General features: G+C 38.1%; 1 protein-coding gene across 3 annotated transcripts; it reads left to right on the top strand.

Annotated features, from left to right (window-relative positions):
- On the top strand, positions 1-25,025 carry LOC141633409 (uncharacterized). 3 transcript variants are annotated; one of them, XR_012538184.1, is made up of 4 exons: positions 1-392; positions 1,287-1,524; positions 22,442-22,677; positions 24,380-25,025. XR_012538184.1 is itself a non-coding variant. In XM_074445887.1 (4 exons), the coding sequence occupies exons 1-3, from the start codon at positions 90-92 to the stop codon at positions 24,517-24,519; spliced, it is 681 nt and encodes a 226-aa protein (XP_074301988.1). In that variant the 5' UTR covers positions 3-89; the 3' UTR covers positions 24,520-24,529; positions 24,874-25,025. The 3 variants fall into 3 exon arrangements, 2 of the variants coding, with proteins under 2 accessions (XP_074301988.1, XP_074301987.1); XM_074445887.1 differs by lacking the exon at positions 22,442-22,677 and having other exon boundaries at positions 3-392; positions 24,380-24,529; positions 24,874-25,025; XM_074445886.1 differs by lacking the exon at positions 22,442-22,677 and having other exon boundaries at positions 4-392.
- The last annotated feature ends 978 nt before the right edge of the window (positions 25,026-26,003 follow it).

Below are 26,003 nucleotides of genomic sequence, written 5' to 3' on the forward strand. Positions count from 1 at the left end.
TTGTGATAATACAATTGCATCTAAGATCCCACTCCCAAATTCAACCTCCATTAAAATCACAACTTCTCCATAAAAAAAAATATCAAAAAATGGGAGAAAGAGAAGAAGACACGTACAGTACGGCCACCAACGGCAAACCTAAATACGAAGAACAAGACACGCGTGATCATTTCATTGGTGGAGAAGATGAGAGCTTGTACATCGCCGTTTCAGGTCTTCTGAAGCCGATATTCTTCCCTGATGATAAGAATTCGGCGTCGATATTCCGTCGGGCGAAAGATTCGTATAGAGAGAATCTTCCGAATCTTCGAGATGCTTCTAAGAATTCTGGGAGTAAGCTGGTTAAGTGGGCCCGTAATGGTAGTCCGCTTCGTTTGCTCCTTGTTGTCTCTGTATGTCCTCTTTCGAAGTACTCCTCTACTTTATTACGTGTTCCGATCGTATGTTTACCTTTGTTTTTGGCGGAAAGACTAAAAATGAGTAGCGGATTATTTGTAGATATTGTTAGTGGTTGACCTTTAGATCATAGTGCGAGTGGAAATCGTTTTTAAAATAGAAAGTTAAGTAAATGACCGAGGCACCTGAACTTTGGAATCGGTAAAGATATGATCGGAGTAGATGAGTAAAAGGTAGACTAAAAAGATGGAGTTGGATCATTTGTAGCGATTGTTAATAGATGACTCCTGGAACAAAATGCGAGTGAAGATTTAAAATAATAAGTTATGCATAATATGACAAGACCAATTGAAATAGGTAAAAAAAAAATGATCGGAATAGATGGGAGTAAATGATAGACTAAAAAGAGAGTAGCAGGTTATTTGTAGCTATTGTTAAATGTTAATAGATCAACATGGGAGTGGACGTCGTTTTTGATATAGAAAGTTATATACATGATTCAGAGTTCGATACACCTAAAAATGAACAAGTACAGAAATGATGGAAAAGATGGGAGTAAAAAAAAAAAAAAAATCATATGTTCACAATAAATTGGCTTGGCGCTCTAATCGTCACCTTATATTTCCCCAGGTTGAATTTACCGAGACTACATTTTTTTTACGACGATTGAACCTGCAGCCGCTACCTTTTAACTAGCTCGAAGTCTATAAGGTATAGTCTCATGCCATAAATAACCCCCACACAGGATCACTGTTGGATGACAGTGCATACTTTCACCCCTCACTAATATACACTGTGAACGCTGATTAATATCTTTACCCTGCCGTGGTCACTCTATCTTGTTGTAGCCGTTTATCATCTTATCTTTACTTTTGATTCTTCTCCTGCAGGTTGGGACAATTACCCTTCTGACCTTGACTGGAATCCTGGTGCTTTTGCTGTTCGTGGCGGCTGCGACTACCAATGCCGTCATCCTATCACTTTTCGTTTCTTTGGCCGCTGCTGGTGGCTGTTTGGCTATTTTCTTTGCTTGTCTGGCAGCAATATACATTGGTGCATTATCACTTGCTGTGTTCGTGATCTCGTCTGTGACAATATCAGCAATTATTACTTCACTAACAGTTACAGGTGACATTCCTGAATTCTCTCTTTCATTATTTACAGGCGGTGATACCATGAATGCTGGCTCAGTTAGTTTACTAATATCTTGAATTCGCTGCATTTGCTTTTAAATTAGAGTCTTAGAACATAAGAAATATCTCAGAGAAGATTGGAGCCGTGCACATGGAAATGTGTTTTTGGGTTATTTCTTACCTAAAGTGGAAATGTAGTGAATAGATTTGGATGTTCCAAATGAATAATGAGGGTATCTAGAACTCCCAATCACGGCTATTGACCCCGCTGTATTAGTTACAGAATTTTGGTCTTGAACTCTTGATTCAGATGCAACTCACTATCAGGATTATTCTTTTCGTTTAGAATGAAACCCTTACAAGGAGAAAAAAAATCGGCAGACTCTATTTCTTGACGTCAAGTTTTGAAAGGCAGCCGTGTAGAATTAATGTTTTGCTGGTTAAGACATTACACTCTTGATGCCAATCTTTTGGCAGAGGATGGTCGAGAAGAAACATAAAAAGGCATGTATTTAAACTTAATATGATACTTTTGGAATAAGAAGAATCTGAAGCGTTTGGTTACTTTGGTATGTTGTCATTTTGGATTTTGTAAGTTTCGAAAATTATTATGCAGACCAGCAACAACAACAACAACATCAGAGTCTTAATCCCAAAATGATTTGGGGTCGGCTGACATGAATCATCCTTTAGAATCGTCCATGGGTGGACGCACACTCAAAATGCGAAAAAATAGAAAAGAAAAATTGAAAAACAAAAGGGGAGTGAAACATATTTCCTCCACCAATGTAAATATTTCCTTTTTTATCATCTTATCATGTGCCTATTGGGCACATTTTAGAAAAACCCAAACTATTATAATATTCAATGCTTCTCTTTTATCCTAAAATACCCCTAATCCCTCACAAGCTTTCTCCACCACACACGGACACACATGACCAACCCTCACCAATTACCATCAATCTCTTTCTCACATTCAAACAATCTGCCACCACCTCCGGCCACTAAATAACCCAGAACTACCAGCCACCCCCAACCATATTGACGGCCACTAAATAACCCAACCACCAGCCACCCCCAACCATCTTATACCTAACCACCACTACCACGTGAATCGTGAATCGCCGACAACCCATCTCCTACCCAGATCTGCTTGGGTCGATTTGTCTCGGCTGAATGGACTCGAGTGGTGGTTGTGATAGGTTGGTGTTTGATGTTGGTTTGTTGGGCGAGTGTGGTTCTCCGGTGGAGTGGCGAAGGCAGTCCAACCTTTATGATGGTGTGTGATTATGATGGTGTGCGGTGGTGTAACTAAGAGATGGTGTTTGGTGGTTAAGAGAATGTTGGAAAATAAGAACATACCTTTATGCGGAAGCGATCGGATAGTTGTGCTCGCTAACTGCCCACTACCGTATATCGTACCTCCGGCGGCTACTAGAGTCCCGGAATATGTTCACACCCCAAATCCCAAGTCACATAGATGGTAGACTTAACAAGTAGAGAATATGTTTGTGTGTGTCTTAGCTAGTCATATCTTTCATATGCTTTTTTTTCCTTATATTCTCTCCACATAGGGAGTTATATAGGAGGAGTCAATCACACATAATGACCCATTAAGTGTGATTTATGAGCATACTAATGGAGCCATTGAAGAAGATTAAAGGTAGCCGTTATATTACTTAATACACGACCGTTACAACTTTCAATACTCCCATTCGGCCACACAACCGAGTCAATGCTCCCACTTTGCCACTAATCGAAGGTAATACAACACTTGGTACACAACCAAGTGAACTTTATTTCTCATTCACAAAGATAGAGAAACATATCAACTTGATCACACAGTCAAGTTTATCACAACACAATACTATATAAACAATCTCTCGTGCTTCATACGGGAAATGAGGCGTGCGACCAAAAAGTAACAAAGTAGTGTCATATTAAGCTACCATCAAAACTAACATAACACTTTCACATTATCAATACCCCCCAAATCATTTAAAAAAAATCACCGTTAGCATACACAGTCCCTATATGCTATCATAATCATTTAGTTATATACACAATACAACCCCTGGCCAGGAAATTATGGTGAAGTTCAATTGATCATTCCTTAGACACTAATAATAATCCATCTCAACTTAACTGCTTTCCTAACATGATCCATTGAACCTTAATCTTTTAGGTCCTTAGAATTCATATTAAAGTAGCAACATCAAGAATTAACTTCATATCATAGCTCCAAGTCAAAGGGCATCGAACAAAGTTGGACAACACAATCCATAGGATCACACAGTGACAAAGTAGGGAATCATCTGTACGGTCGACTTACTAACACACATAGTATGATATATGTGTCACAACATAGCTCCCACTACGATGGGCATATCACGCTTCTATGTCATGCGAATCATAAATCTAGATACTACTCAAGTATCTAACCCAAGCCACTAGATTGATATATACAATATCCAATCCGACACTTGTGATTCGGTTCAAAGCTTTAGTACGAAAATAGGGTGTCTTCTCATACTTCGACTACAAAAGTCTCATCTTAGACTTACTAAGGCGATTATATAACGAGTCAATATCTTTTCCATACAACTAGTAATGTACAAAGATAATCTCCAGCACTCACTAAGTGTTAACGTGACTCAGTCTCATCTTGCCCACTACACAAGTGTCAAGGCGATTACCCGTGTGATTAGGCAATCTAAAAGTTTGGTGATATCTTATATGCCTCATCAGTCAACAAATGCATATGAACAATTCTGAAAGATACAAAATCTTTTATCCAAAAAAACAAGACCATTATTAAACACATCCATACTAAAAAAGATTAAAACTTAAGTTGACTCTTTCGCACAATTAGCTCAACACATGAACTAATTAAGAACACGTCTTATAGAATCATGCGCTAATTATCTTGTTAGTTAATCTTATTTGATGAAAACTCTTAGTCCTACACAAGAACTAATTTACTCTTGTCACAAAGACAAAAGTGAAAAACACTTTATCACATATCATTGTGCGTGTAGAGGATTGATTAGGTAACAAATACTTATCAATCACAAATTAACGTTCAACCATGTGCTAAACAAGGTACACATCAAAATACCAACTACACTAGAACAAAAAACAATATTTAATCGTTTCTTACTTTTGAGCATCGGTTTAGACATAAAAACTTTATTTTCCTTCTAAATATCAATATGTCACCAATTAACAAAAAGAAACTTATTCTCCTATATAATTTTGACATAACACATTAATTCCACCATTCCAACAAAATCATCACACACATGATTTATGGAATTTGACATAAATATAGAAGATATCATTCAACACGTGAATAAGCTTGAAATACACAAAGAATTATCATCTCAATCATTTGAGACAAACTCAACTGATCAATCTATGCATATAGGCTTTTCTCGAGCAACTTGATACGAGAAAATAGTCTTTACATCCATTTGAAAACAAAATCCAAATAGATAATCAAAGCTTAGAAGAAATGGGAACAAATCCCAACATTTGAGAAGATATCTCTAAATAGTCTTAAACCTTATTGTCACAACCATTCATTGTCACAATGTCTATTTACTCTCATAATAACAATCCATTCTTTATTACTTGGCGAAAACTCACTTACCCAAAGTGATAGCTCCCACTTACTAAAAGTGGTACAAAAAAACGAATAGAAAGAACAACGCCTACTATTCTCCATAATGAGCAAAACACCTTAAGGATCGACCTTATGTTAATCCTTAAAACTTGACACACAAGTTAATATTTGCTCATTAGTAGACAAACTCTCATCGTTACCTTGGATCATGGAACTACTCCCACTATCCAAGCATGAAAAGAAGTTAAACTATCCTTGGTGCCTCAACGGGTTCACAAAATTCTCCCACTCACCAAGAGATAGTTTTGCATTGTAACGAATACAATACAAATGTCTACTAGGCTTCGCCAACACTTAGAAACACATCCAAGTGAATAAATATTATGAGTCACTTAAATACAAAGTTTGACAAATGTTAAGACATAAATGACCAATCTTATATCCAAAACTTATTTGGAGCGAGGAAAATTTCCTTAAAACATATTTAAGGAATCCTCCCTAATCTATAAGAAGGAAAACTTGATCATCATTAGATGTCACTTAATCATGTCAAGTGATGTACAATTCCTCAATTAAAGCAACCTCTTGTCATTGCAATTAGGAATTGCAAGATCAACGCACATATTTTTCCTGATTTACACTTTAAACATATCAAAAAGTTATTCACAACCAACACATATACTAAGAGTTCTGACTCTAAGTTTGAAGTTGGTTTCACTTTTATCATAAAATGTTTGAACATATCAAACACTTTATAAAATGACAAAATAATGGATACAAAACCCAATGCATAAATCATCTCAAAAGAAGAGGAAAAATAACTGTTTCATGATACTCCTTAACATTTAACTACTCACAATTAAAATAAAAATAGATTGAAATATAAAAGGTTATAGACAATATAACATAGATATGAAAAATGTAATCTAACAGACGAATAAAGTAATGCTGTGAACATATATATTATGGCCAAACACATAGCCATAACGAACTATGAACATGAGGTTAAATAAAAATCCGTGATTTCCAATAAACTAATTATTGAAAAATAATCATGCACTCCAAGTGCATAGAGAATTAACAAATCAAAGTAGCACATAACTTCTTTGAAAAACGCAGTTTAGTATAGCTCAATGTCAATTATCCATCGACAAACAATGGATTAAACAACTACGAGTTATAAAAATTCTCGCCCCGTTTCTAAATCCACAAAGGACAAGAACTATCAGCAGATGCAAGAAACAAACATATAACTCGAATGGATGGAGAATGATGTCATTTGACTCGAAACTAACATGAGCCAAATTTATAGTATCTCCATAATATTCTCTTGTCGGCACTAAGTCAGACGTATTAAACAATACCACATATATGTCCTCAATAGTAAGAAACATAGGCTATTAGTAATCGTACCAGAAGGCATTAGCACCAAAGAGACACTCTTCTCCCGGATAAGTTTTGAGACATTTACTAAGGATTAATTCTACTGACAACGAAAAGTTTTCAATTTTTCCTAATCCCAGAATAGGATGGCAAACAAATCACCATTGGAAAAATAACTCATTACGTCACCCAATCACGTGTTTAAAAATCACTTCACGTAAGATAAATAAAACACGGTGACAATCCTCAAATACTACGGGTCAAAACACACAATCTTGTACCCTACGTCATAACGAAATTAACTTACACATTAGTCTCACGCTATATAAGCTCTAAGACCTATCCCAAAATTACTTAATAGATTTACATACAAAATAATACAATTATGCATGCATCAAGCTTACTATATTTGAATAAATACGGGTAAAATCACAGATTTTCATAATCCTACTCATTAGTAAGATATTCAACCTAAGTCAAATAATAGTGATCACAGTTTCTTAAATCGTGATTATTAATAAGATACTAAATCTTATCACTCTAGTTATCAAAAATTCAAACCGCTTCACTATGGTAAACAAATCACCAAAAACACTTGTTGTCATACACAAGTATATGGATTAATAAGGCACAATTCCAAATTAAATTCCTATAATTTCTTCATTTATATTGTTCGTTCGAAAATTTCGCAAAGCTCATAATCATCACAAATGCTATAAACGAGAAAATTCAAAAATTTAATTTACTCTTAAAATGAAACGAATTCATTAGCCCTTAATAAACAACTAAACAAATTAGTCATTCACCCTTATAAATACCGCTAAACAAATTAGCATGTACAATAATACAATAATATCACGTTGATATTAGACAAACACTATGCAAAACAAATTTGCATATTGTTAAAATTTAAAACAAACTTGATCATAACACATATGATAGTTTTAATGAGTTATTGATACACAACTAATATGTTCAATTCTTTCTCATCTCTCATGTAAAACGAATTTACATGTACTATTATTATATATCACTAAGATATAATAGAATCTCTTATGTAAAACGAATTTACATGTACAAGTATATCGCAAAGATATATATCTTTTCGTAAAACAAATTTACGATAACTATTATATCACAAAGATATAAGCCTTGTATGTAAGTTATAAAATCTCATGAACAACAAGTGTCAATAAGATTACAACCAAGATATAATGGTAACTTTGTCGCAAAAAGCTTGCCTATTAAGGAAATGTATACAATTGAATGGAAAAGCCAAAAAAGGAATATGTATAGAACCCATTGGAATGGAGGAAGTAATACAAAAGTCAGGTAAACTTATAGGTATAGGTTTTAAAATCGAAGTCCGGATTTCTTTTATAAAAACCTAGAATTTAAATCGAGTATTAATATATAAGAAAGTTAAGGGTTCGGAATACCTTAAAAGTGAACCAAGTATTAATATATAAGAAAGTTGTTGGTAAAAAGGTGTAATTAATCCGAAAAGAGCAAATAAATTTTAAAAATTAAATAAAAACATTAGATATTTCAAATAGTCAAATATTAAAAATCCACATGTATCCTTGCCCTCCATTGTGCCCTCTCCGTCACCATTCTCTCATAAGGCCCGAGAAATCTCATATCGTGCTGTATCACTCTCAACCATGTCTGTTTTGGTCTCCCTCTATCCCTAGCAACTTTTTCTGATCCCCAGGTCTCCAACCTCCTCTCCAGCCTCCTAACTAGTGCGTCCATAGGTCTCCTTCTCACATGGTCAAACCATCTTAGTCGGTTTTCTATCATCTTGTCCTCTATTGGCGCCACTTTCACCTTTTCCCTACTCACCTCATTCCTTAATCGTTCTTTCCTTGTATGGCCGCACATCCACCTTACATTCGCATCTCCGCCACACTCATCTTTTGAATGTGACAATGATCACGGCCACACTCGGAGCCGTAAAGTAAGGCAGGCCTAATCGCCGTGGGATAAAATTTTCCCTTTAATCCTTGGGGCATATCTTTATCGCATAAAAACTCTGTAGCACTTTTCCATTTCAACCATACCCCGCTTTAATTCTGTGAGCCACATCTCCGTCTAACTCCCCATCTTTTTGAATAATAGATCCTAGATATCTAAAGAAATATCTAAAGAAATCTGACCCCTCAACAACATTTCCATCGAAAATAATACTCCCCACCTTTGTCGATCTCGACCCTATCACGTCACGTCACGTTACTGAGCTAACACCTCAAATACTCGGTCTTACTCCTACTTAGCCTAAACCCACGAGTCTCGAAAGTCCACAATTCCAACTTTCTCTCAACTCCCTCTTTTGTCTCATCAATCAACACAATATCATCCGCAAACATCATACACCAAGGGATGTCGTCCTGAATATCCCTTATCAACTCATCAGTAACTATAGTAAAGAGAAAAGGACTAAGTGCGGAACCTTGATGCACCCCAATGGTAATGTGAAATTCTTCTGCTCTCCCAACATTAGTGCGAACACTTCACTAGCCTCCTCATACACCTCCTTTATAAGGTCAATATATTTTCGAGACACACTCTTTCTCGCCAAAGCCCACCAAAGTACTTCTCTCGGTACCTTATCATATGCATTTTTTAAGTGAATAAAAACCATATGGAGGTCTTTTTTCTTGTCCCTTCTTCTTGTCCCGATGGTGTTCCATCAACTGTCTCATGATAAAAATCGCATCCATAGTCGATCTCCAGGCATAAAGGCATAAATCCAAATTGGTTATCCGAGATGTCTACACATTTCTAAGCCTTTGCTCTATTATCCGCTCTCATAACTTCATCGTATTGACTCATAAGTTTAATTTCCCGATAATTGAAACCGTGTTGAACATCACCTTTATTCTTATACAAAGGGACAAGAGTGCTTCTTCTCCAAGTTGATGGCATCTTGGCATCTTGTTGCTCCTCCAAATCTTGTTGAAGAGCATAGTTATCCATTCGATTCATTTCTCCAAGCACCTCCAAACTTCTATGGGTATACCATCCGTCTCTCACCCCATCTTCCTTAACGCCTTTCTAACTTCACTCTTTTGTATTCTACGCACAAATTCCCAATTAACCATGCTTGGTGTTACTTGTACATCCCCAAAACCTTGCTCCTCATGTCCACTGAATAAAGTATCAAAGTAAGAACTCCATCTAGCCTTTATTTCGTTATCCTGAACTAGAACCTTGTCGTCCATATCTTTCTTACAGCTAACTCTCCTAATATCTCTCGTCTTTTGGTCTCTTATGCGGGCTAGTAGTTTATAGATATCCTTCTCTCCTTCTCCCGTGTCCAACCTGGCATACACTTCTCGGTTAACTTTTGCGACTTCCCTCGCATCACGCACTACCTTTTTAGTGGCTCGTCTAGCCTCCTTGTACTTTTCAAAGTTCTCATCACTCATGCATTTTCCCAAAACCTTATAACATTCACGCTTTGTCTTTATCGCTTGTCTCACCTCATCGTTCCACCAAGATGTGTCCTTACTTGATGGTCTATTTCCTTTAGATTTCCCTAACACCTCTCTCGCCAAATCCTTTACAACATGCTCCAATTTATCCCACGTTACATCTATAACTTTCTCCTTGCACCGGGTATGACCTTGGAATCGGTGTACTCTTTCCTCCACACATTTCTTACCAAAAGGAAGTCAATTACTAGTATTTCATCCTGTCCTATAAGTCACCAAATGAGAATGCCTTTATTTTCTCAAAGCAAGTGTTCATTATACCCAAGTCATATGCTAAAGCAAAATCTAAAATGTCATTTCCTGCTTCATTTCTCTCCCCGAAACCAAAACCCCCATGAAAACTCTCGAAACAACTCGACTAGGACCCACATGCCCATTAAGGTCACAACCAATGATCAATTTCTCTCCAATAGGGACTCGTTCTACAACCTCTTCCAGATCTTCCCAAAAGGCTCGTCGAAAAGAAGCATCCACTTCAGGTGCGTAAGCACTTATGGCAGTCACCACCTCATCCCCGACTACAAGCTTAATATTCATAATCCTATCACTCTTTCTCGATACTTCTACCACATCATCGATGTAGTCTTTATCAATGACAATACCCACTCCTACGACTTGACTTTTGTCCTTACCCGTGTACCAAGGCTTATAACCCAAGCGCTACCACCCTTGCTTTATCTCCGACCCACTTTATCTCTTGTAGACACAATATATGCACCCTCCTCCTTTTCATAGGGCAGTTAATCTCCATGTCTAACAACCAATATATATGCCCTGATTTCTTTACCCGCTCTTGACCATGCTTCCCGGATCCAAACCCATTTGACCACACCCATACTTCGAGGTGGCGCGCCGCTTTCGAGCGACGACCTAACAACCCTTGCATATTTTTCACTACACCCGGGCTTAGAAGATGTAGCGCACCCTTGCCTATTAGACACCACCCCCAAGTGTAAAGATGGCGCGTCGCTTCTGGGCGACGACCTAGCAAACCCCACATGAATTGGGTTGATGTAGAAGGTCACTAACTAAAATAGCAATGAAAATAAACTAGCAAGATGAATTAAAAGGGGTGTAAACAATTGATTAAAAAGCACTAGGGTGTCATGGGATCATAGGGGAATCATGGGAATTGATCATACAAACATGTTCTCAAATTATAAGCAAGCGATTATTGTTGTGATGGATTGAGTTGGGTTATATCTTACAATCCTAGGAAAGTTTGGGTCCTGGAGCCGAATCGATTAGATTGTGCAACACCTACAAGTCGACTTAATCTTCCCTACTCAACAACATGCATGGTCTAATGAGACTCGAGTTGGGTTATGTCTTACAAGTCTCACTGAAAAGATAGAAGATGGTAGTAAATGCAAGGATTCATAGGCTTAGCATTTCATCAAATATAACATGTGCATGAGTTGAGATCAAAACAAGCAAGCAAATAAAACATGAAAGCATATTAATTTAAGCATGAATCATTCCCCATGTTGGTTTCCCCTAATCACCCATTAACCCTAGCTAATAGACTACTCACTCATTATCATGTTGATCATGCTAGCAAGGTTGTCAATCATACCAACAAAATGAAACATGATGAGTAAATGAAAGTAATTAACAATAATTAAAAGGGATTAAGAGAATTATACCTACTAATGATTCCAATAATAAAGCAAAGATAAAAGAAGTACTTGAATGCTTGATTAAGAGGTTGTCAATCTCCCAATAATAACCCAAATAATCTTCAATTACCCAAAATAAAGGATGAACAAAAGAGAGATTAAGGAAATAAAACATGTATTAGAACTTGATTAATTGTTGATTACAAAACTAAAGAGAGATTTGATTGGTTTTAACTACTCTAATTGTTGATAAGAAGAACATGCTCCTCTAATTTAGACTAATGGGGTATTTATAGTGGAAATTAGGGAGGATGCATTAGGGTTAACTAAGGGCTAAACTAGTAATTACACTTTTTAGATTGAGCAGGGAGGAGCCGGTATTTTCCGAAGGAAGGGCTTCTTTCTTCGTAGCTTGGAGAAGAGGAAATCGCGTCAGGCTTTGGAATCCGGCGGATTAAGGTCGGGACGGGCGGATTACAGCGATGGAATCCGAGCGGATTCAAGAGAATCCGGGCGGATTGTGGAGGTGGGATCCGAGCGTCTTGGTGGAAAGCCGCACGGATTCTGCAGCTGGAGGACGGCCGGATTGGGGACAATCCGCACGGATTGTGCCTCAGCAAGGCTTCTTCTTCTTTTCTTCCCTTTTTTTTATAAATTCCTTGGGGATTTCCTTGGGGACTCGAGGATCCTTTCTCAACATTGCTCATCTACTATCATATGTACAAAGGCTTTCTAATCTTGTCTCTCCTTGATGCTTGGTCATTGAATTCGATCAATTTAGTCTTGTTTTGCCATGAAAATGCAAGATTCTTACTCCTTTCCTACCAAGGGATCAAAATCTCAAAGAATATGCAAAACAAAGAACTAAAGATAAGAAATGACCCAAATATGCACTAAAAAGCATGGGAACAAGGCTAATTCGGGGGCTAAATATGCGCTAATTATGGTCACATCAAATATCCCCAAACCGAACCTTTGCTCATCTCGAGTAAAGAGGTGACAAAGACTAGGACCATTATTTAAACTAACCTAATAACATAGCCGATATGAGACAATTAGCGGGTCTCACTCCGCCCCTTCAACTCACAACAAGACAACCATGAGGTAGGATGCCTTCTTGCAAGGCAAGGCGGGTCTTGCCAAAATGGCGACACATCCAAACATTAAGCACACAAAATCACATAATGGATGCATCTACAAAAAGAATAGCCACTTCCTCATCAAGTGGCGGAGGCACTAAAGAGGAACAAATTTAAGAGCTTGTAATCCTTCACAAATACTAGTTCAACAAATTACTAAGGCTAAGAGGATGGCACTAAATCACCTCCAAATGGTGTTAAACTAGACTACTTTCGTCCTCAAATTCCAAATGCTTTCGTCAAGAGCGATCGGATGGTGGTGGAATGATGATCCCTATGATGCTAGTAACATATGACATGAGAAGTCTCGAATTCTCTACAAAAGTAAAGGTCATGGATCGTCCCAAGCTCGACCAAGTGGCTTGACAAAAGGCTTTTTGGGAATGAAATGCTCAAATCTTTATTCATAACGGGTGGATATGACTAGTATTCAAAATTGTCCTCATTTCACTTTCACATTTCAAAAATTTAAGATGGGGTTTGTCCCTTCCGGGCTAGTGTTCTTTGCTTTCGCCAATCGCTTATTAGGCAACCGGTTAACCTCTAGACAATAGCTTTTCGGGGTGATAGTCACTCTGTCTCTGGGCGGCCGAATTCACAACCGTGTGGGGGCCCAATTCAATGGATCCCGCACCAAAGCACATCGAAGTGGTACGCCTCCATCAAAACAACTTAAATCTCTGAACATTCAACAATTCATAACATTTGAGGTTTTCTTGGCATTAAATTACTTCCACATGACAAAATTCTTTGAAATGAGCACTTCAAGCTTATTGATAGAAAATATTTTTGGGTTGCCTTACCACAAGGTCAATCAAGGTCACCTAGACAAGTTAACCAAGTCCACATCGCATCACGGGGTTGGATAGGTGACTCACATGCAAACCCTTGACTAGGCCTTGGGTCATGGGTCAAAAGACACTAGTATGACACTATCTAGGGTGTTTTACAACCATTCTAGTAGGCAAAGTCTTAAGTTGAACAAGTATTTGTAATGGCTTAGTTGCTCTTGTCAAAGTTCCTAATTAGGCATTTTTCAAAACATTTCTAACATGCAACTACATGCCATGATGCAACTAATATAAACATCCTAATGCAAGTGATTCTATCAACTAATATGACATATAAACTAAATGCAAGTCCTAAATTAACATTGTTATACCGCATCAATCAAAATAAAGCCACATAGTCATTAACATAAAGAGGAAAAAGGAGATTGGAAAGATCATACCATGCGGTGTTCATTATCCTCATGTCTCGGATGTGGCGTAGTCAATCAATGTGAACAAGGATAGAACAAACACAATATATACAAAACAATATATACACAAGACTACAAAGGGAAATAAACATGTTTTGGGGTTTTTCAATTTTCAAATTTTTATGATTTTCGAAATTTTTCAATTTTTTTGGATTTTTTGAATAAGAGTTAAATGTTAGAATTCCCATCCCCACACTAATATGGGCATTGTCCTCAATGGCCAAAGTGATGGAAATTATGCAAAGATGATGCATGATTTCTATACTAAATGCAATCTATACTAAGCTACACTACATGATGCATGGTTTTTGTTATGACGGAGAGGATAATTTAGATTACCTCCCGTTGTGTATGCATTAACTTACCCAAACCGAGTTAGACACTATTGCTAATGTCCAAGGATGGGTGTAGTTCATGCACACACTATTCAATGCATGAAACTAATTTGTCATTTTGGATTTTGAAAATGGGAACAATAAAATGAGAACACATCAATGGTACCGAGGTGTGAGTCCTCTATGGTGCTAGGACTACTCCAACAATGATCAAAATTAATTAAGATACAAGGTAACAAGACACAAACTTCTTTTCATGAAACTTTGAAAGATAAAGAGGAGAGATGAGAAAACTTCACTTAAACTTAGGTGGGTGCCTCTCGCCCGCTCCACCTAGTGATGAAGTAGTCTTCTAGACATCGGCATCATCTCCCTCTATATCGCTATCCCAAATATCCTTTGAAGCATCACTCAAACTTGGGTCCATGAATTCGTCTTCCTCACTCTCAAGTTCCACCGTGTCACCTCCACAAGAATTGCCACTCTCCTCCTCTTGTCTACCGTTCGCCCCTTCATTAGCTCTCTCCGAGTTGGGGAAGAGCAAATCCATTTGAGGCCATGAGGGGAAAGCTCCTTCCTCACTAATCCGTCCTCTTCGAACCATCTCGTGATATTGAGGATAGAGGGCATAGTAAGTGTCCACGGAGGTCTCGTATTGACGGTAGTGTAGATCTTGTAAGATTCCCGTGACAAAGTCGTCACGAGGGAGGATGAAGGGGTTTGGATGGTTATACGGTTGGTAGGGGAAATGGTAGGGAGACACTTTTATCTTCTCATTTTGAGTTTGTTGTTCTTGTTGTTGTGGTGGTGGATTTGGTGGTGGTGGTGCTTGCCTTGTTTGACTTGGGATGAGGTAGGATGGCATTGGGGACAAGTTTCCTCTTTTTGGGGAGATCCGTGGTAGATCGGCCATTGGAAGATAAATCGGATCGCTTCCTTTTGTCAGCCACTTTATCCGCTTATCGACCCCCTCAAGGGTTATCCAATGGTGATGGACGAGAAGGAGATCTTCATTAATTCTCGTGCTTCCCGTAAGTGGAGTGTACTCATTGTTCTCATTGAACCTTGGGTTGAAGTGCTTTGCAAGTCTAGTAATGAGTCCTCCATTCACTATGTGCTTCATTCCATCATCATCCCCATTTCTAAACTTTGCCCATTTCTCTAGCAAAACTAGAGGTGCATTGAAGTGATACCCATTTCTCCCTTGAATGTTGAGGTAGGATTCCATAAACACAAGGTTTAATTGGTTCACGATGGCCGGATCTCGGCGGGCAAGTAGAGTGCCCGAAAGAAATCGATACGTAAGCCTCAAGATCGGATTTTGGATATGAAAAGCAAGACATTCCTTGGTGTGAATGAAATCCCGGCCCGTCATGGCCCTCCACAAAGGTGCAACACTATACTTTTTGGGTTTCGATGTTCGGGTAGGCGAAACATCAAGTCCAAACACATTTGCGAATTCTACAAGAGTCATCATCCTAGAAACATTCTCCAACCTAAACTCTATGCATATCACTTTGTTCAAGGTCGTAATCTTCAAAAAGCTCAAAAATTCAAGCACAAGAGACCGATAGGTTGGTTCATACGTGCGAAAAAGGGCTGAAAGACCAAAACCTCAAAGAGAGCTTCCACTTGGTGATAAATCCCAAGTTTCTTCAATGTAGCATGACATAAAAATTTAGTGGGAAGAATATTCTTACTTAGAAGCCGGTGGAAGACTAATCTTTGCACATCATTGAGGAATTCCACATTTGAGAAATCATCAAGCCTTGTAAGATCTACAATCTCTTCATGTTCCCTTCTTAAAGTGTTGAGATGGGAGGTAGAAGAACTTCCCATCATCCTTGGTCTTCTTGCACTCCTAAAAGAGGATCTCCTTGGTGCCATTCTTGATTCTTTTGTTGGGTTCTTTTGATTTGTGAAAGGGTAGGGATGTTCCTTGTTGATTTAGTGTTGGAAACCCTAGAAAATTGGGGCTTTTTTATTTTGTGGGTAAAGAGAGTGATTTGGATATGTATGGGAGTCATAAGGAGGTGGGTTTTATAGTGTAAGTGGAAGGAGTAGTGATGTGTCACTGTATGTGTGGTGGGGTGTATTTTAATTAGGGAAAAGTCGGGTCAAAACACCGTGAGAAGACGAGCGACCCGAGCCGAAGACGCTCGATTCGTGCTCCTCGGGACGGGCGGATTAAGGGCAATACGCCCGGATTCTCATCACGCGAGAATTTCCAAAATTTGACGCCCCAAAGACGGGCGTCCCGAGCATGAGACGCTCGGATTCTTTTATGATGGGGCGTCTTCTTCGAAGACGGACGATTTCTTCTACGAGATTTTCTTTGAAATGCAGAGGTAGAAAGACGGGCGTCTTTCTTCAAATCCGGCCGGATTCTACAAGACGGGCGTTTTTCTTCCTAGGACGCTCGGATTCAACCTCAGTCCAAAAATCTTCAAATTCTCAGCTACGCTGAACGGACGGTTTCTCCTCGGAACGCCCGAATTCCAGCAAGACGGCCGGATTCCAGGGAATCCGCTCGTGTTCAGGCTGCGAATTCTTCCTTTGACTTTTTCTCCTCTCTTAGATGCGTCCCCACACTCGAGAATTCGTTCCTTCCTTCATTCAAAATTCATTAGTAACCCTCCCTCACTTACGCTCATGAAAAGAGTTCATGCTATTTATTAAAACAAATGCAATAAAACAATAAATACAAGTTAGAGGGTTAGTATATTTACAAGTGGTGGTTTAGGGAGGACTCCACCAAACTCTCCTTTAGATGGTCCTTTCAAGGGGGAGGAGGCCCGAGGTAGGTAGCCTCGACCTCTCCAACAAACGCTCCTTCATAGTATGGCTTCAACCTTTGACCATTTACCTTGAACTTGCTTCCATCTTCCGCTTTGAGTTCGAAATCTCCATATTTTCCAACTTCGGTTATCACATAGGGACCCATCCATCTAGAGTTCAATTTTCCCTAAAGAGTCGGTGGCGGGAATTGAATAGAAGGACTTTGTCTCCCTTGTGCAAGGCCTTTTGTCTAATTCTCTTATCATGAAGCAATTTCGTTCTTTCTTTGTAAATCTTCGCATTCTCATAGGATTGTAGTCGGAACTCCTCCAACTCTTGGATTTGAATCATCCTCCTTTGACCGCTCAATTTGAGATCAAGATTAAGTGCTCTGATTGCCCAATAAGATTTGTACTCCAATTCGATTGGCAAATGACATGCTTTTCCATAGACAAGCTTGTAGGGGGAGGCTCCTATGGGAGTCTTATAGGCCGTCCTATAAGCCCAAAGAGCATCATCAAGCTTTGTGCTCCAATCTTCCGAGTCTTGTTCACAACTTTTTCAAGGATTTGCTTGATCTCTCTATTTGAAATTTCAACTTGACTGCTTGTTTGAGGATGATATCCCAAGCCGGTTCTATGTTGGACACCATATTTGGTCAAAAGGGATGCACGTTTCTTCTCATGGAAATGCGTTCCTCCATCACTAATGATCGCTCTAGGAACTCCAAATCTTGGGAAAATTATCTTTTTGAAAAGCTTGGTGACCGTTTTTGCATCATCATTTGGGGTGGCAATTGTCTCCACCCACTTCGAGACATAATCTACGGCCATAAGAATGTACTTATTCCCATTGGATGTCACAAAGGGCCCTTGGTAGTCTATTCCCCAAACATCGAAGATCTCCACCTCTAGAATGCCCCTTTGTGGCATTTCGTTCCTCCACGAGATATTTCCCGTTCTTTGACAAGCGTCGCAATGAATGATGAATTCTCTTGTATCTTGAAACATTGTAGGCCAATAGAAGCCCGATTGGAGAATTTTTGCAACGGTTCTCCTTGCTCCATGCTGCCCACCGTAGGGTGATGAATGACATCCTTCCAAGATTCCTTGGGTTTTCCATTGAGGGATGCATCTCCGGTAGAGCCCATCACTACACTCCTTGTAGAGGTTTGGGTCATCCCAAAAGTACCTCTTTACTTCGAATAGGAATCTCTTCCTTTTGTTGTGATTCAAGTTTGGAGGGAGTACCTTTCCAACAATATAATTGGCATAATCGTCAAACCATGGGGTGATGTGCCTTTCAAGTTGTGTTTGAATGGCCATCAAAATATCGTCGGGGAATGAGTCATTGATCGGGGTTTCTCCATTTTCATCATGAAACCGGATCCTTGACAAGTGATCTGCCACTACATTCTCGGCTCCTTTCTTGTCTCTTATTTCCAAGTCAAATTCTTGAAGAAGCAAAATCCATCTCAACAATCTTGGTTTTGCCTCCTTCTTTATCAAGAGATGTCGGAGAGCGCGATGATCCGAAAATACAATCACCTTGGATCCAAGCAAGTAGGAACGGAATTTATCCAAAGCATATACAATGGCAAGAAGCTCCTTTTCGGTTGTGTCATAATTAACTTGGGAGGGATCGAGGGTCTTGCTTATGTAATAGATGGCGTGAAGAGCTCTTCCTACCCGTTGGCCAAGAACCGCTCCAACGGCGTAGTTGCTAGCGTCACACATAATCTCGAAAGGTAACTCCCAATTCGGGGGTTGGATAATTGGTGCCGAGATTAGTGCTTCTTTGATTCTATTAAAAGCTTCAACACACTCATCAGTGAAGAGGAATTGGGCATCTTTAAGCAAAAGTTGAGTGAGGGGTTTCGCTATTTTTGAAAAATCCTTTATGAAACGACGATAAAAACCCGCGTGACCGAGAAAACTTCTCACCCCTCTAACATTCACGGGAGGTGGGAGTTTCTCTATCACCTCAACTTTAGCTTTATCGACCTCGATGCCCTTTTCCGAAATCAAATGACCCAAGACAATTCCTTCATTGACCATGAAGTGACACTTTTCCCAATTTAAAACAAGACTAACATCTTCACACTTTTGCAACACAAGAGAAAGATTATGCAAACATGAGTCAAAGTCCTTTCCATAAACACTAAAATCATCCATAAAAACTTCCATTATGGTCTCTAGGTAATCGGAAAAGACACTCATCATGCATCTTTGGAAAGTGGCGGGGGCATTACATAAACCAAAAGGCATCCTCTTATATGCAAAAGTGCCATAAGGGCATGTGAAAGTGGTTTTATGTTGGTCATCCGGGTGTATAGGGATTTGGAAGAATACCCGTCAAGGTAACAAAAGAATTTGTTGGAGGCTAACCTCTCAAGCATTTGGTCAATGAATGGTAAGGGGAAGTGATCCTTTCTTATTGCGGAGTTTAATTTCCGGTAGTCAATGCACATACGCCAACCGGTGATCATTCTTGTGGGTATTAGTTCATTCTTTTCATTTGTCACTACCGTAGTACCTCCTTTCTTAGGTACCACTTGGACGGGGCTAACCCACAAAGAATCCGATATGGGATATATGATTCCCGCATCAAGTAATTTCATGACTTCTCCTTTGACAACTTCTTGCATGTGGGGGTTCAATCTTCTTTGGGCTTGAATGGTAGGTCTATGGTCTTCCTCTAGATGAATTCTATGCATGCAAAAGTTGGGACTTATCCCCTTAAGGTCATCTAGACTATAACCTATAGCCTTCTCATGTTGTTTCAACACATCAAGCAATTTTCCCAATTCGTCATCATCAAGTCTATCATTAACAATCACGGGTTTGGTCTTTGATTCATCAAGGTAAGCATATTTCAAATTTGGGGGAAGGGGTTTTAAAGTGGGGGTTTGTACCTTACTTTCCTCCTTTGGAGTTTCATTGAGAATTTGCTCCATCTCCATTAGACGTTCCATCCTCATAGCATACTCAACTTCATTTTCGACCTCATCATATTCAAATTCCATGATGGGTTCCTCTTGCTCTTGAGTTTGTAAAATCTCTTCTAGGATGGATTGCTCATCCTCTATGAGTTGACATGCTTCCACTAGAATGTTATGCACTAATTCGGATTGTGCACGAGTAAGTTCCTTGTTAGCTAGAGCGGCCTAAAAAAGATCCACCTCCAATTCCCAATACATATTGTTAGCCTCACTTGCTTCCAAGGCTTCCAATGCTTGCATGGGATCCTTGAAGTAAGGTATACTCAAGTGGTCCTCTACAAAACAATTTATAAAATCCATCTCGCACAATATCGAACAACTTGAAAACAATTAGAACAAGCCTTGAGGAGTTTTACTTCCCCAAGGCGAAGAAAGACAACTAATAACAATAAAAAAAGGAAATCTAAATCAAACAAACACCGTCCTCGGCAACGGCGCCATTTTTGATCGGTCTGTTTCGTGTTCACAATTAAAGGTGTGGTCGTTGGGTCACGTCCGAATCAAAACACAATTTATAGCTTCACAAACAACTCTACAATTAGTAAAGAGGCAAGTAAAGGTCGGATCCCAAGGGACGGGTATTGAAATGAGATTTCTATTGAAACTAGTGGTGTCTTGGGGGTGTCACAAATTGGGTTGATGTAGAAGGTCACTAACTAAAATAGCAATGAAAATAAACTAGCAAGATGAATTAAAAGGGGTGTAAACAATTGATTAAAAAGCACTAGGGTGTCATGGGATCATAGGGGAATCATGGAAATTGATCATACAAACATGTTCTCAAATTATAAGCAAGCGATTATTGTTGTGATGGATTGAGTTGGGTTATATCTTACAATCCTAAGAAAGTTCGGGTCCCGGAGCCGAATCGATTAGATTGTGCAACACCTACAAGTCGACTTAATCTTCCCTACTCAACAACATGCATGGTCTAATGAGACTCGAGTTGGGTTATGTCTTACAAGTCTCATTGAAAAGATAGAAGATGGTAGTAAATGCAAGGATTCATAGGCTTAGCATTTCATCAAATATAACATGTGCATGAGTTGAGATCAAAACAAGCAAGCAAATAAAACATGAAAGCATATTAATTTAAGCATGAATCATTCCCCATGTTGGTTTCCCCTAATCACCCATTAACCCTAGCTAATAGACTACTCACTCATTATCATGTTGATCATGCTAGCAAGGTTGTCAATCATACCAACAAAATGAAACATGATGAGTAAATGAAAGTAATTAACAATAATTAAAAGGGATTAAGAGAATTATACCTACTAATGATTCCAATAATAAAGCAAAGATAAAAGAAGTACTTGAATGCTTGATTAAGAGGTTGTCAATCTCCCAATAATTACCCAAATAATCTTCAATTATCCAAAATAAAGGATGAACAAAAGAGAGATTAAGGAAATAAAACCTGTATTAGAACTTGATTAATTGTTGATTACAAAACTAAAGAGAGATTTGATTGGTATTAACTGCTCTAATTGTTGATAAGAAGAACATGCTCCTCTAATTTAGACTAATGGGGTATTTATAGTGGAAATTAGGGAGGATGCATTAGGGTTAACTAAGGGCTAAACTAGTAATTACACTTTTTAGATTGAGCAGGGAGGAGCCGATATTTTCCGAAGGAAGGGCTTCTTTCTTCGTAGCTTGGAGAAGAGGAAATCGCGCTGTGCTGGAATCCGGGCGGATTAAGGTCGGGACGGGCGGATTCTGGCGATGGAATTCGAGCGGATTCAAGAGAATCCGGGCGGATTGTGGAGGTGGGATCCGAGCATCTTGGTGGAAAGCCGCACGGATTCTGCAGCTGGAGGACGGCCGGATTGGAGACAATCCGCACGGATTGTGCCTCAGCAAGGCTTCTTCTTCTTTTCTTCCCTTTTCTTCATAAATTCCTTGGGGATTTCCTTGGGGACTCAAGGATCCTTTCTCAACATTGCTCATCTACTATCATATGTACAAAGGCCTTCTAATCTTGTCTCTCCTTGATGCTTGGTCATTGAATTCGATCAATTTAGTCTTGTTTTGCCATGAAAATGCAAGATTCTTACTCCTTTCCTACCAAGGGATCAAAATCTCAAAGAATATGCAAAACAAAGAACTAAAGATAAGAAATGACCCAAATATGTACTAAAAAGCATGGGAACAAGGCTAATTCGGGGGCTAAATATGCGCTAATTATGGTCACATCAGACGCCCCAACGATGTTTAAATTCCGATTCATGTCCATAAAATGTGACTAAGCTTTTATGCTGGCTGCCACAGATCTACCGCAACCCTCTTCTTTTCTCCGGGCTTGGGACCGGCAGTGAATGCCGGAAAACACTCACAAGCGGAGTTATAATGCAGACCAGCTATTTGAAGAAAATCAACATAACAGAAGAAACCGACTTGTGAGTGTAAACATTATGCTGTTTGTCAGAGGCGGCTTGAAGTGTTTCTTCTCCATATACTTCTTTTGCAGGTTCCATGATCTGCTAAATTACAAGTGACTGTTACAAGTAATTACTTTGCCATGTCGGCCTTTATAAGGATTCTAAATATTCGGAGGAGCGTTCGTATAATTATTTGGGTTAAGGTTTTTGAGCAATGTTGTTCTTTTATTTGTCGTCCTAACTATTTCTTTTCTCCTTTCACCTTTTCACTCAATTTTCCTTCTACTAGTTTTAATCTCGTGCACAAAAATGCACGGGTTTATTTTTAGATAATGACATATAAAATATGGGTCAAGATCCGGTGAGAACCACTAACATAATGAGAACCGTGAGAACCCTTACTAAATCATCATCAAATCTTGTTCCGAAAGTTTTGATGGATCATTTACCATTAGTTTAGTTTATTCAAACATTCTTAAGTAAAACTAAATTTTTTTTAATGATTTTATGAACAAAATAGAAACTTAATGTACAAAAATACAATTAGGTATACTAAAACGGCTATAGATGCACGAAAAAGAATACTAGGTGCATGAAAATTGTTGCATGCATGAAAATGATTATTAGGTGCATGAAAATAACAGGCTCTAGGTGCACGAAAACGAGTTTTAGGTGCGCGGAAATTGTCGGATACATGAAAATGAGTAGTCGTGCATGAAAATTAATAAAATGTATCTCGCCTCGATTTTCGTCACTAGTTTATACTTTTTAGACCAAGAAATATGCTATCTAGCCATAAAATTCTATGCCAAATCCAAATATGTCATCAATGTTTTAAAATTAATTCCATAAGGTGGAGTTCTCATGGTTCTCATTATATTGGTGGTTCTCACCAGATCCCAATTCTATAAAATATATTCGCTAATATGATAGTTAAACGTAATATTCTGAAATAATAATTGAATGAAACAATGTATAACTGTACAATTTTAACCGTGTGCAGATATAATTGTTAAACATGATGAACTAACCGAATTTATTAGTATCGAAAAGTAAATTCCACTACTAATACAAATAATACACATTAGGTAACTTAAAATTTTAAATTTTGCAAGCAATGTACGGTTTTAAAGAGTGTCATAGGCTATATATTTATACACATCCATATTGCATATTAGATAATTTTAAATTTTTTGAACAATGTTTTTAAATTTATATGAACAATGGTTTAGATCTGATGATTGATGATTATTGTTTGTCTTTTTTATCAAAATTATCAGTATCTTAGATCTGATTATTAATTTTGCCAATCAATAAATGTAATTTTTTTTATGGATGACGGAATTATTAGCAAATGTTTAATTGTCAACAAATTAGGATTTTGCAATTTTTTGTATTAGAAATATTTATACAAACATGTGTAAATTATGTATGGTTTTACATTATGTGGTTTTTAATGTATGGTTATAAAAATGCAAAACAAATGTATAATGTACTATGATTTTGTATAATTTTTATAAATTTGGAATCACTTACATTATGAGAGAAAGTAATTATGATGAAAGAGAGTAATTAAATCAATGAAAAACATGGGTGGGGTCCTTATGAAGAAAAAAGAAAATTTATTTTTTTACTTCCTAAAATTAAGAGCCAATGAAAACATCTTAAAGTTTATGGCTTTTTATAGAAAGGGGAGGGGAATGGGGATTGCAAATTTGCATCACATAGCATGTTTTTACCTCTTTGTATTTGTTTTATGTCTTTTGTTCTATTGTATATTTAGGGTTTTCGTAACTGAATTGCTACAATTTGGTACTATCTCTTCCAGGTTGGATTGGATTCTTTTGGATTCTCTGGGTGACCATGAGGAAAAGTGCTGGCATTGCAAAGAACTCGGTCAGTTACACGGGGTCTGCACTTTCAGCTTGGCGTGGGCAGCAACACCACCACGATCGAAGCGTAATCTGATACTTCCTAGGTTCATCCCAAATTTATTCTCCATCTGACTTTGATGGCCAAATGATGTTGACTTGGACCAATATTTTCTCTGAAAATTGAGTTGTAATTAGAATAAGAGTATGAAATTAGTAGTATTGATAAAATCAAATGGACAAATGTTGCATGCTATCTCAGATATTAATTTTGAGAAATTAATGGCCAAAGTTGACATTATATTACCACTAAAGTCTATTTCAAAAAAAAAAATATTACCACTAAAGTCAGATTGGGAAAATAAAGTTGGGAGGGAGTTAGAGAAAGCCTATAGCCCTTGTTTGTGCATCATATGGAAATAATATTGTACTCGTTCGCATTCTTGCATAGGTGGTTGGTTGGTGACTACTGCTTTCTGCTTCTGGGAACATTTTGTGGCTATTGTAAGTTCTTTTGTTGTATATTTCTAAGCATCTTCTTGAATATGTACTGATTATCGAGTTAACGCTTAAGCAATGTAAATGTGAAAATGTGATTGCATAGCACCTTCTCGGGTTGTGATTGTGACTGGGAGCTCAATGTTGCCATATTCAAATTTACATTTCAGCTACATCTTCGAGTTGCAAATTTACGTTATTATTTTGAATGAATGTCGTCTCTAATTCTTTTCGTACCATCATTTGTTTACTTTTGCTTAAAATCCTCTTCACAAGAAAAAAAGGAAACGTAAAGAATTGATACAGAAACATAAGTACTCCGTATTACTAGCACTATAAATCTAAGTTTGATGGCACAAAGTTTCTATGTTACTTGCAGTGATTAAAAGTGGAATGGGGTCATTAACTTTACTAAAAGCATAACAACAACAATAGAGCCTTAATCCCAAAATGATATGGGGTCGGTTAACATGGATCATCCTTTAGAACCGTCCATAGGTGAAAACACACCTCAAAATGCAAAAAGAATAGAAAAGGGAAAAATGAAAAACAAAAAGGGAGAGCGAAACATAATACAAAGTCAAGTTAGACTTATAGGTTTTAAAATCGAAGTCCGGATTTTTTTTATAAAAACTTAAAATTTAAATCGAGAATAAAGATTAAAATGATTTTGAAAATCGAACTAGAATTTAAGGATCTGGGATACCTTAAAAGTAAACCAAGTAAAATATAGGAGAGAAGAACCGATATATTTTTTAAAAAATTAAATAAAAACACTAAGGCCTCGTTTGGTTCATCTAGGAATTTAATTGACACTGGAATATCCAATCCACATGTATCATTTCCCTCCATTGTGCCCTCTCCGTCACCATACTCTCCTCAAACCCCAAAAATCCCATATCGTGCTCTATCACTCTCAACCATGTCTATCTCGGTCTCCCGCTATCCCTGGGAATCTTTTCTGTTCTCCAAATCTCCAGCCTCCTAACTGGTGCGTCCATAGGCCTCCTTCTCACATGGCTAAACCATCTTAGTCGATTTTCCATCATCTTGTCCTCTATTGGCGCCACTTTTACCTTTTCC

Source organism: Silene latifolia, chromosome Y, assembly GCF_048544455.1.
Source record: "Silene latifolia isolate original U9 population chromosome Y, ASM4854445v1, whole genome shotgun sequence".
In the NCBI taxonomy this organism is placed as follows: Eukaryota; Viridiplantae; Streptophyta; class Magnoliopsida; order Caryophyllales; family Caryophyllaceae; genus Silene; species Silene latifolia.

Excerpts from the sequence above, each read along its gene's own strand:
- LOC141633409 (XM_074445887.1), top strand. The coding sequence starts at position 90 with ATGGGAGAAAGAGAAGAAGACACGTACAGTACGGCCACCAACGGCAAA. Across the intron at positions 393-1,286 it reads GTTTGCTCCTTGTTGTCTCT|GTTGGGACAATTACCCTTCT; the intron begins GTATGTCCTCTT and ends CTTCTCCTGCAG. Across the intron at positions 1,525-24,379 it reads TACTTCACTAACAGTTACAG|GTTGGATTGGATTCTTTTGG; the intron begins GTGACATTCCTG and ends TATCTCTTCCAG.